This window comes from Lygodium microphyllum, chromosome 7 (genome assembly GCF_053477565.2).
Source record: "Lygodium microphyllum isolate KBCC chromosome 7, Lygodium_microphyllum_v1.1.10, whole genome shotgun sequence".
NCBI lineage: Eukaryota > Viridiplantae > Streptophyta > Polypodiopsida > Schizaeales > Lygodiaceae > Lygodium > Lygodium microphyllum.
The window spans coordinates 83,934,249-83,949,021 of NC_141141.1; the positions used below are offsets into that span (position 1 = coordinate 83,934,249).

General features: G+C 41.8%; 1 protein-coding gene across 1 annotated transcript; it reads right to left on the minus strand.

The window, feature by feature from the left end:
- Positions 1 to 288: 288 nt before the first annotated feature.
- LOC148033635 (uncharacterized) lies at positions 289 to 2,312 on the minus strand. The gene is made up of 3 exons (XM_087681534.1): positions 1,290 to 2,312; positions 955 to 1,188; positions 289 to 835 (listed from the first exon to the last, which is right to left on the minus strand). Exons 1-3 carry the CDS (start codon positions 2,184 to 2,186, stop codon positions 356 to 358), a joined length of 1,611 nt encoding a protein of 536 aa, XP_087537660.1. The 5' UTR covers positions 2,187 to 2,312; the 3' UTR covers positions 289 to 355.
- Between the last annotated feature and the right edge of the window lie 12,461 nt (positions 2,313 to 14,773).

Consider the following 14,773-nt stretch of genomic DNA (forward strand, 5'->3'; position numbering starts at 1 on the left):
CAGTTTACATGACAGACGTGCAAATCTTTCAAGCTTCTCAGAGTGCCTCTTTGATTCTCCAATTCGACTTGTTGGCTTAGCAGTGTCCTTTCCCGTTCCCACTTGTCGATTTGACTGAACAACCCTTCAGCATTGAGAGCAAGCCGCTACACTGTCTATAATAACAAAATACAGGAGTGGTTTTAACAGAAAGAAAAATTGTGTGTGTACTTGTGGAAGGGGAAAGAGGATGCATGGCTGGGGAAATGGAGGCAGTGTTCTCTCTTTCCCCCCCCCACCCCCCCCCCCCCCCCCCACCCCCACCCCCTTCCATGACCAGGAAGGAACCTCTTTTTTATGATGTTCCATGAAAGATTCAACGGTCATCCTTTCTGTGTGCTTTCTCCTTTTTCCTGGCCCTCTTATGTTCTTTCTTCTTCTTGTGGCTTTTGCCCCTCTTTTTTTTTAAATTCTTGTCCATCTTTTCTTTTCCCAGCTCTGCAATTACAGCTAGAGCTTCCTCCACTGTTGTCACACTATCTGGAAGTTGTGTTGCTGTGTCCTTAGAGTCACTATTTAATGCTTGGGGAAGTTTGGATCCGGTACCATGCGTCATCCATGCTGGCAATACCATAGCTCTTCCTCTTCCCATACCAGGAACAGCTCTTCCTATGCCAGGAACAGCCAAAGCCCTTCCAGGAAGCTCAGCATCTTGTGTGTCATGTGTTGGTAAGTCGTCATCAACATCAGGCAACAACTCATAGTGCTTGTTGTTGGTGGAATAACATTCTGTCTTCAAGTGACCATGGCCTCCACAGCGTGAGCAGACCACATTGTAAATTGCATCTAACGCAACCTGTCAGAGACAACCTTAATATTAAACCACACTTGCAATGTTGGTACATGTGTTGCCAACTGTGGAAATTATGGCACGGTTTGCTAGGTTTTCAGGCAAACAAGATGCAGTAAACATACCTTTCGATGTTCTTGCCGATTCCCTCTGGACTGCTGTTGCTGCTCGAGCTTAACATTATTAGGATCAAGATCTTCGCCTGAACTCTGAGATACAAACTTTAAAGAGCATCCTATTTTGACATTACCACCTTCGTCCTTCAAGGAAATTACCTTCACCCAAACTTGATCGCCTTCTTCTGCAACTGCTGCAATAGCCCGCTGCTTCACCTCATCAGAATCATCCCTGTTTGTTACCTGAGAATTGGCAATAAAAAAACAAATGAAACAGCCAGAAATGAAAACATGTTTTGAGCTATTATATGAATGGTTTGCTGAGAAAATGCAAGAGAAGAAACCTCATGATCACTGAGCTGTGACAAGTGGACAAGACCCTGCTTTAAGAACCCATCCAATTGGACAAAGATGCCAAATGGCCGCACAGATTGGACTTTAGCGCGATGAACAGAGTATAGTTCTGGTAGTTCTGCATCAGCATTCCGAGGTGTCTCTCGGAACCTTTTAGGTCCATCATGTCTGTCCTTTTCCACATCCTGTACTCTGTCATAATCATAAGGCGAACCTCTACCATGATGGATGCTTCTGTCACTTGGCCTGTTGTATGGACTTCTTTCTCTGTCTTTTGCATCAGGAGAACCTCCACCACGACGAATACTTCTGTCTCTTGGCCCATCATACAGGTTTCTTCCTCTGTCGTTTGCTGTAGGCGAACCTCTACCATGACGAATGCTTCTGTCTGTTGGTCTATCGTACAAGTTTCTTTCTCTGTCATTCGCATCAGCCCAGCGTCCAGCATGATGAATGCTTCTGTCTCTTGGCCTCTCATACGGGCTTCTTTCTCTGTCATTCCTCCTGCCAGAAGATTCTGAATCCCTTGTACTTCGGGAGCCTGACAGTGATTCATGGTACAGATCGGCACGATTCAATTCCTTCTCTCTGCCATGGCGTGACTCCTGCTCCACATTTCTTTTCCTGTGCCAGCCAGAGTGCTCCCCGGGAGAGTGGTCGCGTGAGTGTGTGCGCCTTCTTCTATCGTATGGTGAAGATTCCCGATGATGTTCTTCTCTGTAACGGGGCCCACGCGATGGCTCTTCCTCGCCTCTTGAACCATGTCTGTCTAAGCTGTATGAGCCGGAGCTTCGCCTTCTCTTCTGAGAATACGAATGGCCAGCTTCTCGTTCGCCACTGCTTCTGTGCTCATATTCCCTCTTCCTGGGCTCGCTTGACTCCGCCATAGCTTCCACACCGATCGACAATAGGGAAGATTATGAATCTGAAGTCCCAACAAGCTTAGACCGGTTTCACACAGCCTCAGACGGCTGGATTATGTGCGAGTCGTCCATTGCTTTGGTTACATACCAAACTGCAATAACAAATCAACAAAAGAGAGTTGGCCCATTGGTAATAAAGGTTCAAGTATGAGGTAATTAGTGGGAATTCAATTCCTATGAATTGAATGGGTTTTTCTTTTTAATAAACGTGTTGTCTTCTTGTGCATTGGGCGTGCTTGAATTTCCGAACGAGGGAAATCCCCCGCTTAGAAGTGTTCGCCGACTGTGAAAATCGAATCCAAATCAGATCCAATGACGTGTTGACACGTGCTACCAGACGAACGCCTCTTTCTCCACCTCTTGTCCGTCCATAGCCCGGTGTGTAACCAGCCTTAGTAGCAAACTTGGTTTCTAGAAAACCAACCCAAGGAAACCCACCTGTATGCTGTTTTCGGGTTTAATCTTTTCATCGTTCATCCCTAATCTTATCTTTAATCTCTACTACTATTAACCAAAGATTTTCAAGTTTGAAATGTAGCAAGACCTTGAATTTTTCTTTACTAAAATATAATTAGGTGCTCCATGCCTTGCGCAGGTTTTAAGGGCATGTGTTAAGCAAAGGTTTGAAACCCCCCCCCCCCCCCTCTCTTCCATTTGTCCTTGATCACTTTCGAACTCGACACCAGACTTAACGGAGCACTTATTTGTTCAAGCACTTCGAATGATGCAGCTATGGCTACTTCTCACATAACCATTGCACATTCTCACAAATGTTGTAGTGAACTCACCAATTTACCTATTCATTGTAATTTATCAGTAAAGATTTGTCTCAATGGCTCCACAATTCAAGTAATGCTCCTCAAGCACGTTGTCGGAGCGTTTGGGGTCGAAAGTCTACCGCGGGGGTAAGAGACAGCAGGGTGAAGGGAGATTCGGGGAGAGGAATAGATGGAAGAGAAGGGATTCAAAGAAATAGAAGATGTAGATTCATAGAAAGAAATAGAGAATGTAGAAGAATACTCATAGAGATAAAGCATGTCAATTTACATTATGAGAAGATAAAACTCTTGTAGACAAAAACGTGTATAAAATAATACCTTCCTCTATGTTGCTCAAATCGCCAATCTGATGCTTCCATTGACTCAGAAAGGGGGGTAAAATACCAGCACACATAGCCAAAATTTGGTCAGATTACTCCTTCATCTCCCACTTCGGAGTGTTGTTCACTGCCTAAAAATAGCGATCACGTGTCGCACGATTTTGCCAATCCCCCTTTTTACATAAAATCCTCTCAAAATGGCTAAAAGCTACCTACTTTCTTTTACATATCATCCTAATCTAGAAGTTGTTATTTAATGGATTTTTACAATAGCTAATATCTAAAATATCAAAAATTGGCTAAACTTGTCTAAAATTTTAATATTTTTGAACCATGGACACTAACACTATTGTCTAAAATGGCATTGGCTCTCTAATTCAATAAGAAAGCTGCACTCTAGAGTTTTTCACATTGTGTGCATGTAGCAGCACGACATCCATTCCCTCCTAACCTGCACATCCTCTGGCATGTGCCAAAGTCTTATGGGTCTGTAGTGTCAGAAGAAGTATCTTCTGCTATGTCAATATCTTCATCTTCTATCTCTTCTTCTTCTATATTCTCATATTCATGCTCAGTATCCAACTCATTCAACTCATATGCTGAAGACTCCCTACATTTAAAGAGCTTGATACGTTTTCCAGCCACTAGAATCCTTAGAGTTGTCCCATCCATCTCATTTGATGCATAGGTAGCATTATCAAAAACAAACCTTACCACATATGGACCAAACCATCACTTTGCCATCTTCCAACTAGCACTATGTTGATTTTCCAAGTTGCTGTCATAAACCAGCACCCATTCCCTTTCTTGTATAGCTCGTGGTCGAAGTATGTGTCCCTTGTCAAACCTCTTCTTGTTCTTGATCCTTGCAGTCTTTAGCTTTTTCATGGTTGTCTCAATGTCTTCAGGCCTTTTTTCTAACTGTCTAATGAGTAGGACCAGCAACTATTCTCTATTCAAACCCTCTTCCCATGGTAGAACACTCCAAGTAGCAATAGTCTCCTCAATAGGCATGATTGGTTGTTGTCCATACATTAATTCAATAGGCATATACCCTATAATTGCACTATGAGTGGTCCTATCAGCCCACAAAGCAAAGGGTAACATTCTTGGCCACTCTTTCATCTTACTTTTGCATGACTTTGCTAATGCCTTAATGATAGGTTGATGACCTCTTTCACTTTTGCCATTTGCTTCAGGATTATATGCTGAAGTTAAAGCCAACTTGATACCCAATCGTGAAAAGAAGTCACGAGCCTCATCCACATCCAATTCTCCTCTATCTGCAATCACTTTACTAACACAACCATACTTGCAAAAGTCTTCTTCCAATAAGAACCTGCAAACTGTTTGAGTAGTCTTTGTACTAAAAGCTCGACCTTCCACTTGATTTGTCAAGTCTTCTCGTGCAAGCACAAGATATCTCATATTCCATAAACATGTAGGTATAGTAACAAAATCAACTACCCATTTGTAATGCATAGACAATTGATAGGTCGGTTGCAGCCCATCTCTATGCTTTACCATGCAATCCATTTGACAGACACTGCATGATTCCACATAATACTCCACATCTTTATACATGTTTTGCCACCAATATTGCTCTTTGATCTTGGCAAATGTGCCCCAAACCCCTCTATGTCTAGCCCACAAGCTTTCATGAAACTCTTGCATCACCTGTTGTTGAGAAGTCGTATCTCCCAATACACTTACTGGAGCTTCTCTCTTTTTCTTTGCATCCTTTCATAAATATCCATCTTTTAAGAAAAACCCATAATCTTTTTTTTAATCCTTTTGAATTCAACTTCAGATTATTCAGCCTTCTTTGTCATGAGGCTGAGAAATTGACCTATTTTCAGCCAATCATCCTCATACAACTCTTCCAAAAATTCTCACCGAAACATAACACTGATGATGCTTTTTCTCTATTGCCCATCTCTTCTTCATGGCTGTAAGTTCCTGTTACTGTTGGAATCCCTATTACAACAGTTGTGTCTGCAGTAACAACATACTCATTTCCTATTGTTATAAAGCCGTTTCCAACACCTATCACATCATCCTCTTAATCTTCCATTAGCTCCTCGTCATCTTCAAACCTTGCTCATGAAAGCATGTCACCACAGGATTTTCTTTACATGCAATATGCTGAAAGTCAGGGTTAAGTGTGATAGGGAGTACTGTCACTACACCCCAAAGCTCTCTTTTGACTTGAGAATACCACCGTTACCATTCATTGAGGACCTTTTCTCCAAACCGAATGGCATACCTATTCCCATTAGCATTATCCTGACCCATTGCCCAACCAATGCCAATTGGGCTTGTATCCATAGTGAGAATAATAGGCTACCCATTCTCATAATTTTCTCTCTTTAGTGTTGAGGCTGAAATCAATAAGCTCTTTAACTTTTGAACTACCTTCGTATGTTGTTTTTCCCACTAAAACTTTTGCCATTTTCTCAAGAGCTGATATAAACTTTTAGCCACATGAGCAAAATGCGGAATCCATATCAAGTAAAAGACACATGCACCCAAAAATCTTCTCACCTCAAATACATTTGAACATGTCTCCCACATCCTACTTATGGCATCAATCCTTACTGGTGAGGGCTTTCTTCCATATGGTCCACACATGTGCCCAACAACTAATACTTCCTCCACTCCAAAAACTGACTTTTCTCCTGACAGAGTCAAATGCACTTCTTTAAGACAGCTTGAAATCCTATCACAATCAGCAGTATGATCAGTCACAAATCTTCTGCATCGCTGCTCATTCAACTCTTCATTATTTTCATGGATATCACATCCTTTGATTGGCACATCATCAAGAAAGCATAAGGTCAAGTGAGGAATATAGTCCCTCAAAACTTTATGCATAGCATTCGTCATATGTGCCACTGATTTGGTTGCTCCCTGTGGAAGCGTACACATCCTAACCAATCCAAGTTGTGTCTTCATGGTAGTGATATCCCAGCTTTCTAATGCAAGCTGAAACTGATCATACCCTGAATATAAATCTCCCATATAGTTAATTGCTTTGCCTGCAAATGCTTCTGCAAATTCATCCACTATTGGGCATAATCCAACATTCCTTATGGTGACCTTATTAACTGGTTGTAAATCTTGTATAAACCTCAAAGAACCATTCTTCTTTGGAATAGTGAACTATTGATTCGAATATGGAGCTAAAGAGGGCTCCAAAATTCGCATCCTGATCTGCTCGTTCAAAAGCTCCAGCAACTTAGGCAAATATGCCCGAGGTACTGGAATAAGCTTTAAATTCCATGGCACATGAGGTACAGTAAAGATCACCATAGGTGCAACTATGGTTGGATTAACATATCCCATTTCATCTAGCTAAAATGCAAAGGCTTTCCCATGCCTTGCCAACATCAGCAAGAACCAAGCTCTTTCTGTAGGCAAAAGAAAGCTTGTATCACCAATTTTTAGCTTTTGTAAAGTTTTAGCTGTAAATTTATGTCCTACTCCATGTGGATCCCATAAACTAGGCTGTTGAGTCACTTTTTCAGCTAACCCATCACTTTCAGGTGGTAAAGACAAAGCCATAGGCTTAACCTTCTTTGCAACTATTTTGTAATTCGTATCCACCCTTGCTTCAGTCATGTTTTGCAGCCCATAACATTCATGCTCAACAAATTCCTAAATGACTTCATACATCTCTAAAGTGTCAACATAAATAACCTCTTTTTTTGCCTTGTTTTCAGCATTAATTACTGCAGAAATTTCATCCATTGTATCAACATCAACCAGCCCTGAAAATAGCCTTGAAATACCTTCATTTGCAGCCATCAAACCATATGTCTTCAGCTCTTTTTCAACCCATCCTACATATTTCTTTTCAGCCCTACACATGGCTGAAATATTTTTAAAACTACCAAGACTACATGTTGTCCATTCCTGCAATCCAAACACAAACATAGTTTTCCCCTTTCTTGGAGGTATAATTATCTTTCTAGAGGCACCGCCATAGCCTCCACTTATAGCAGTGCTATCTAAAAACCCTTACACTCTCGTGCATTAGGTGGCATGGGATTATATCGTAGCCTATCCCAATTGCGGGGACGATTCACACAAACAGTGAGAAATTGTACTGCCTTTGTATTGTCTTTACTCTAAACCCGAGTATATGAAGAACCATCATCCAAGGCTTTTGTTTTTAGCCTTGATTCCGAAATATAGGGCTGTCCCAAAATCACAGGATAACTACATGAATCCTGCACAAAAAAATGATATTCATCCCTAACATCTCCAATAATCACGGGTACATTCAAACAAGCTGCATAAAGATCCCCTGATGAATTGTTTGTTGCCCACATGTGCCATCCTGGATCTACATCAATCAGCCATACTCCATTCTCGTACAAACTGCGTGTCATAACATTGATTTCAGAACCATGATCCAAGAGAGCTATGCAAGGCGTCTCTGTTTCTCCCACTTTAACAATTGTCTCTATTGTAGCACGAGCTTAATGCGTTCATGAATAATGATTGCTTGGAATAAAATGAGTATCTTCTTCTTCATGTGCTTGTTGATGGACATCCCCATTATACATAGCCTTCTCTCTATGCTTAGTCCTACCCATAAGATCAATTTTAGCAACAAGCTTGCTGTCTATACTCCCATTTAGCCCATTTTTATCATCATCCTATTTCAAAACAGCATGACATGCATCATCATATTCCTGGTGAAGAAGTTTCTCTATGTCTTTGTTAACCTGCATCAATGCTTGCAAAACTTCACCATCAAACTATCTTTTTCATTTCAACATATCAATGATTGCATCATGAAATTCATGTTTTGTGATCCCAAGAACTTCACCAAGTGTGAATTCCACTCTACTGCCAAGTATGCGATCTTCCAAGACTTTTTTAAGGTTTGTTGCAGTCTCAAGATCTGATTGTAACTTGTAACCGGGCTGCTTGTCCCTTTTCTTCCCTTCTTGTTTCTTCTCTTGAGATGCATCTTCTATAACATGCTCAGGTATGGCTTTTTGAGCCTCTTTTTGCTACTCCATTTTACTTTGTGTTATGCATTTAGATGGGCATGAAGAGGAAGGACTAGCAGTGTCCTCATCTCTTCTTCTCTTTTCTTCCACAAGAGCTTCTTGATTATGAACCTCAGCCAAATAAGCATAGGCTGAAAATGAATCCACTGGTGCACTCCATTATGTTCTCCCTCGTATACTCTAACTTGCATCAGCCAATTTAGACTTTGTTGTTTTGCCCTTTTCCATGCAATTTAATGCTTGCATCCAAACACAAGATTTTGCTTTAGCCATGCCTCCTTTACGAGCTTCATCAATCCTTTCAATTCTCAACCCATATGTGGTTACATCTATGGCAACAAATGTTGTAGTGGGAGCTCACGCTCAACTGCCAAGACCCACGGACCGCTTATTGTTTCAAGCGTTCCAAGCGAGCTCTAATGGCTATCTCTTACCTAGCCGACACGCTGTCGATCCTACGAGTGTAGTGAGCTTACCTTAATGCCGATATGAGTAGCCTCCTCCCTCGCACACTTCGGTAGCTCCACGATCCTAGATGCTAGCTCAAGCATCCTCAAGCCTCCTCCATCTCCAAGCTCCATCCTCCATAGCCACGCGCACGAGAAAAGAGAAGAGAAGAGAAGAGAAGAAGAGAAGAGGAGATGGTGAAGAGCTTCACCCTCTTGATCCCTCACTCTCACATACTCACTCCCTCACACTCTCACACTCCCTCTCTCAAGAGCACACACAAGCAAGAAGAGGAGGAGAAGAGAAGAAGAAGAGAGCTCTTGTTAGCCACACACCAAAGAATGAGCTTTCATTCACTTTTTGAACTTTATATACAAGCCCTAAAATCCCATGGGCACCCATCCCTTTTTTACATGACCGGCCATTGTGGCAAGGTCCTTTTTCCATTTCCCTCTTCTAGCCTTGTGCCTCTAGCCTACACCCATCTAATATTTTACAATTGGCACAGGAGGGAGCCTAGCGCTCTTTTACAAGAGTTTTTCGAGTTTTTTGAGGTGCCTTTTCATTTAAAGTTGCGCTTTTTGCCCCGGTTCATCTTTAGAGGCCGCCTGTGTGACTTTGCTCATTTTCCATCTTCCTTTTGCTTTTTCCTTCATTTTTTCGCCATCTCGACTTGGGGTTAACACATGTTGTCCTTGTAAGCATATCTTCCAACCTCTTATGCATGCCACCATTTCCAAAGTTTGGCTCTATTGGATAACCAGTTTCTGTTGTACGTATTTTGCCATCCTTCCAAAAGACTAAACTTTTTGCTTTTGCTTCACGGTAAGCTGTACAATCTCGCTTTTCATGCTAAAAACTGTCACACCAAATACATATTCTCTTATATCCTTCTCTATACAGCCTTGGCCCTTCTCTTCTACCTTGACATCCAACTTTTCAACCTTTGTATAGATTTATGTCAAATTTAGCTGCAAATCACGCATGCCTTTGATTAATTCATCCACAACATCACCTTTAAGAGCTGGACCAATAGGTATAGCTGGTTGTTCCACCATAGCTACAAGTGCCTTGGTTGCAATTTCAGTCCCTTTTTGAACACTGGCAAATGTGGTGCCTGTACCCATCTTAATTTCATCTGCTCTCTCTTTACCAACATATGCACTGCCTCAATTACATTGGCCCAATCTGAGTTCAGTCCCGTTTCAGAAGAGGCATCTTCTAAACGATCAGTTAGCTTCTCCTACAAAACAAGATTTGCAGCCTTCAGAAACAAATCAATTTTCTGACTCTCCAATGATTGCTGCTCATCGGCATCCAACTGTGCATACCGACTTTCAAATTCAAGGAGCAAAGCTATAGCAACCAACCCTTTATTGGGCTTTTCAATCCAATCTATAAATGTCTTTTTAGTTACCAATCTTACATCTTCCAAGAAAAACTCTTCTCTCAAAGCTTTCTTAAAAGCTACCCAATCAGTATCTCTTCTATGTAACTCATCAATCCGATCATGCAATGCATGCATGGCCAAATGGAAGAAATATCTACTCTATGCATACTGCGACATCCCATGAAACAACATCTTTTCGTCATACAACTAGATGAAGGTCGAAACATTTTGACCTTTGAACTGCTTCGATTCTTGTCCCACTACTTGTAATGCATTCACGGCTAAGGAATCAATTCTTTTTGCTTCCTGCCGAGTTTGCATCTGTTGTTGTAACAACAACTGTTGATGTTGTTGTTGCTACAACAAAGCAATCATTTGTTGTAAAGCATCACCACCACTTGATCCAGCAGAACCCCCCCCCCCCATCTTTACACCTATGTTGCTGACTTCCACGTCGGGTTCACCGATGTCGGAGTATTTGGGGTCGAAAGTCTACCGCGGGGGTAAAAGACAGCAGGATGAAGGGAGATTCAGGGAGAGGAGTAGACGGAAGAGAAGGGGTTCAAAGAAATAGAAGACGAAGAAGAATACTCACAGAAAGAAATAGAAAATATAGAAGAATACTCACTGAGATGAAGCTTGTTAGTTTATTTCTGTATTATGAGAATATAAAACTCTTGTAAACAAAAATGTGTATAAAATAATACCTTCCTCTATGCTACTGAGATCGCTAATCTGATGCTTCCATTGGCTTCGAAAGGGGGGTAAAATACCAGCACACATGGCCAAAATTCTGCCAGATCACTCCTTCATCTCCCACTTCAGAGTGCTGTTCACTACCTGAAAACAGTGATTGTGCGTCGTGCGATTTCGCCAATCCCCCTTTTTACATAAAATCTTCTCAAAATGGCTGAAAGCTACCTACTTTCTTTTACATGTCATCCTAATCTAGAAGTTGTCTACATTTTTATGAATTTTTACAATAGATAAAATAGGCTAAACTTGTCCAAAATTTTAATATTTTTGAACCATGGACACTAACACTATTGTCTAAAATGGCATTGGCTCTCTAGTTCAATAAGAACGCCACACTTTAGAGTTTTTCACACGGTGTGCACGTAGTGGCATGACAACGTTTCACCTCCATAGCGTTGATCACTCCAAGCTCGCTACGTAAAGAAGAAGAAGAAGAAGAAGAAAGAAGAGATGAAAAGCTTCACACACAGATCCCTCACTCTTCCTCTCCTTGTCTCTATAATGAATGAAGCTGAGAGGAGAGAGGAGAAGAGCTGAAGAGAGAGAAAGAGAATAAGAAGAAGAGAAAAGAAGACTAGAAGAGGAGAGAGAAAGACAAAAAAGAGGAGAGAAGGAAGGAGGAAACGATGGAAGTTGATGATGAAGGTGAAGTGTCTGTTCTTGATAATAATTGGTTGCCCTGATATGGGACTTTTACACCTTATATACCCAAGTCAGTGTGACTGGGTGTCTAACCCCTAGTTTTTATGTATCCCACCGCTTGTTACAATCCATCCCCACTCTAAAGGTTTTTTCCCTAAAAAATAAAGAGAACTAGAGGGAAGTGATGGGTGGCCTTAGGGAGGGGTGCAGGATACTACTCTGAGCCACATTACAATGAAAAATGGGTGGGTAAAAACCAGGGACAACATGATGTCCATGATCGGCCTACTGAGGTAAAATTGTCATAACTTTTGGTAAGCTGCTCCAAATGGGATGTGCTATATGTCAAAACAGAGCTTATGACGAGTACTTTCAATCTAGGCAAGATGCACATGCTTGAGATTTGGGTAAGTACAAAACTATTCTCAAAACAATGTGCAATCTGCAGGCAAAGGGTAGTCAAATGGGGGCATAACCAACTAGTCTTTAGTCCATTGGGCCTCTTGGAGGTGAGAAAATTCATTGAAAATGGTGGCTGGGCACCAACAGGCTTCTTGTAGGGGTAGGCCTTTCCATTTGATGAGCTAATCCTTGATGGATCGAGACCTTAAGTGCTTATCTTGTTGCCCAATGATTGCATCAGGGATATACTGAATGATGCCTTCTTCATTTATGGGGGAAGTTTTTCCATATAGTCCAATGAGGTGCCTATGAAGGGTTTCAACTGGCTGACATGAAATGCATTGTGGATTTTGGTGGTAGAGGGAAGCTCTTATTGGTAGGCCAAGTCGCCAACTCTCTTCAGGATCCAGTAGGGCCCATTGAAGTGGTGGGCTAGCTTGTTTACTGATGCCCTCTTTGAGAGTGGAGTAGCGGGACTTAGGTACTTTCAAGAGGACCAATTCCCCTTCTTGGAATTCCAAATGCCTTCTTTTCTCATCAACATAGAGTTTCATGTGCATTCGTGCCTTTTGAAGATTCACTTTGCATTGCTGAAGTAGGGCTTGCATGGATCCAACTCTGCATGACTCTGAGGGTTTATCTTATCATTGAATAAGACTGTGGGAAGGGGAACCTTATACCCGTATAAGGTCTCAAAAGGGGAAACTCCAATGCTAGAGTGGGTGGAGTTATTATAGGCAAACTCAGCCAAGTGGAGCCACATATCCCAACTGTGTTGTACGTCATGGCAAAAGTGCCTCAAATATGTCCCAATCCATTTGTTCACTCCTTCAATTTGGCCACCATCAGTCTGAGGGTGGTATGCAGTGGATGGGGCAAACTTGCTACCCATGGAGGTGAAAATCGTCTGCCAAAAGTTGCTCATAAACTTAGCATCTCGATCATGTACTACGACTTGTGGTAAGCCATGCAACTTAAAGACATATTCCATAAACTAAGTGCCCACCTAAGAGGCAGTGTATTGGGTCTTAGTGGGGATAAAGTGGTAGCTTTGATGAGGTGATCAACTACCACATATATACTATTCCACTCTTTCTTGGTCACGGGAAGGCCAATGATGAAGTTCATTGTTATATGACTCCATTTCCCTTCAGGAATAGGGAGGGGCTGCAAGAGGCCAACGGGTCTGAGTGTACTATCCTTGTTCTGTTGGCATGGAACACATTTGGTCACAAAGTTCTTGCCATTCCTCCATAAGTCTTTCCAATGAAAGCTCTTAGCAATCCTATCATATGTTTTGAAAACACCCATGTGTCCATCAATGGGACAAGAATGCATCTCTTCCATGATCTTTTGTGTGAAGGGGAAAGTGTGTGGGATGATGATCTTGCCCTTGGGACCAAATAAGGCCATGCTTGAGTTGATATTGAGAGTTTTCAGCCATGACCCCATGCTGTAATTTTTGGAAGATATAGCTGAAGTGATCATCTAACAAATAGGCTTCTTGGAGCTCTTCAATCCAATCATTATGCAACTCTGAAATAGAGGATACTCTGCATGCCCACATCTGAGAGAGTGAATCAGCCACGATATTAACTTTGCCCTGAGTGTGAGAAATGTCAAAATCATAGTTTTGTAATGTTGCCACCCATCGTTTTTGCTTAGGAGCCAAAGTGGATTGAGCCGAGAAGTACTGGAGGACTCAGTGGTGGTCACTTTTTACTTGGAAGCAGCTGCCATACAAATAGTGGTGCCATTTCTTGATAGCATGGAGGATGGCCAACATCTCCTAGTCATACACACTCATTTGCATCTCCTTCTCATCAAGCTTGTAGCTCTCAAATGCAATCACACCATGCTCTTGCAGCAATATTGCACCAATACTCCTGCTACATGCATCACAATGAATGGTAAACAACTTAGAGAAGTCAGGGCAAACAAGGATAAGGGTGGAAGTAAGCATGTCCTTTAACTGCTTGAAGCTATGATTAGTAGTGGCATCCCAAAATAATGATTCTTTTTTTAATGGATCAGTCAAAGGTGCTGCAATGGTAGCATAGTGCTTAATGAAGCATCTATAGAATGAAGAGAGACCAAGGAAGCCATGCAATGAAGTGGTGGTGGATGGAGTGGGCCAGTCCCTAACACATTGCACCTTCTTTGTGTCAACTTGTATGCCATTTTTGCTCACAATGTGTCCCAAGTACTCCATAGATGTTTGCATGAAGGTACATTTGCTCTCTTGAGCAAAGAGTCAATGCTCTCTCAATATGTCAAATACCCTTCTGACATGTGCCAAGTGCTCCTTTGGTGACTTGTTGTAAATGAGGATGTCATCAAAAGATTTTATTCATGAGGCTCTGAAATATGGCAGGGGCATTAGTCAAGCCAAAAGGCATCACTAGAAAATGATAAAGTCCACGATCAGTCTTGAAGGCTATTTTGATTTCACCTCCCTTCCTCATATGAATCTAATGGTAGCCAGAGCATAAGTCAATCTTAGTGAAAAATCATGCCCCTTTCAACTCATCTAGAAAGTCGTCGATCCGTTGGGGATGGGGTAGCGGTTCTTCACTGTGATTTTGTTCAAGTCTCCGTATTCAATGCACATGCGGGAAGAGCCATCTTTCTTCTTGACTAATAGGACAGGGGATGCATAAGGGGAAGAACTCGGTTCAATGAAACCCATCTCCAATAGCTCCTTGACTTGCTTTGTAACCTCTTCACATTCACACTTGGAGAGTTTGTAAGGTGGCTTGTCTACTGGCTTTGAATGGGGCTCTAAATCAAG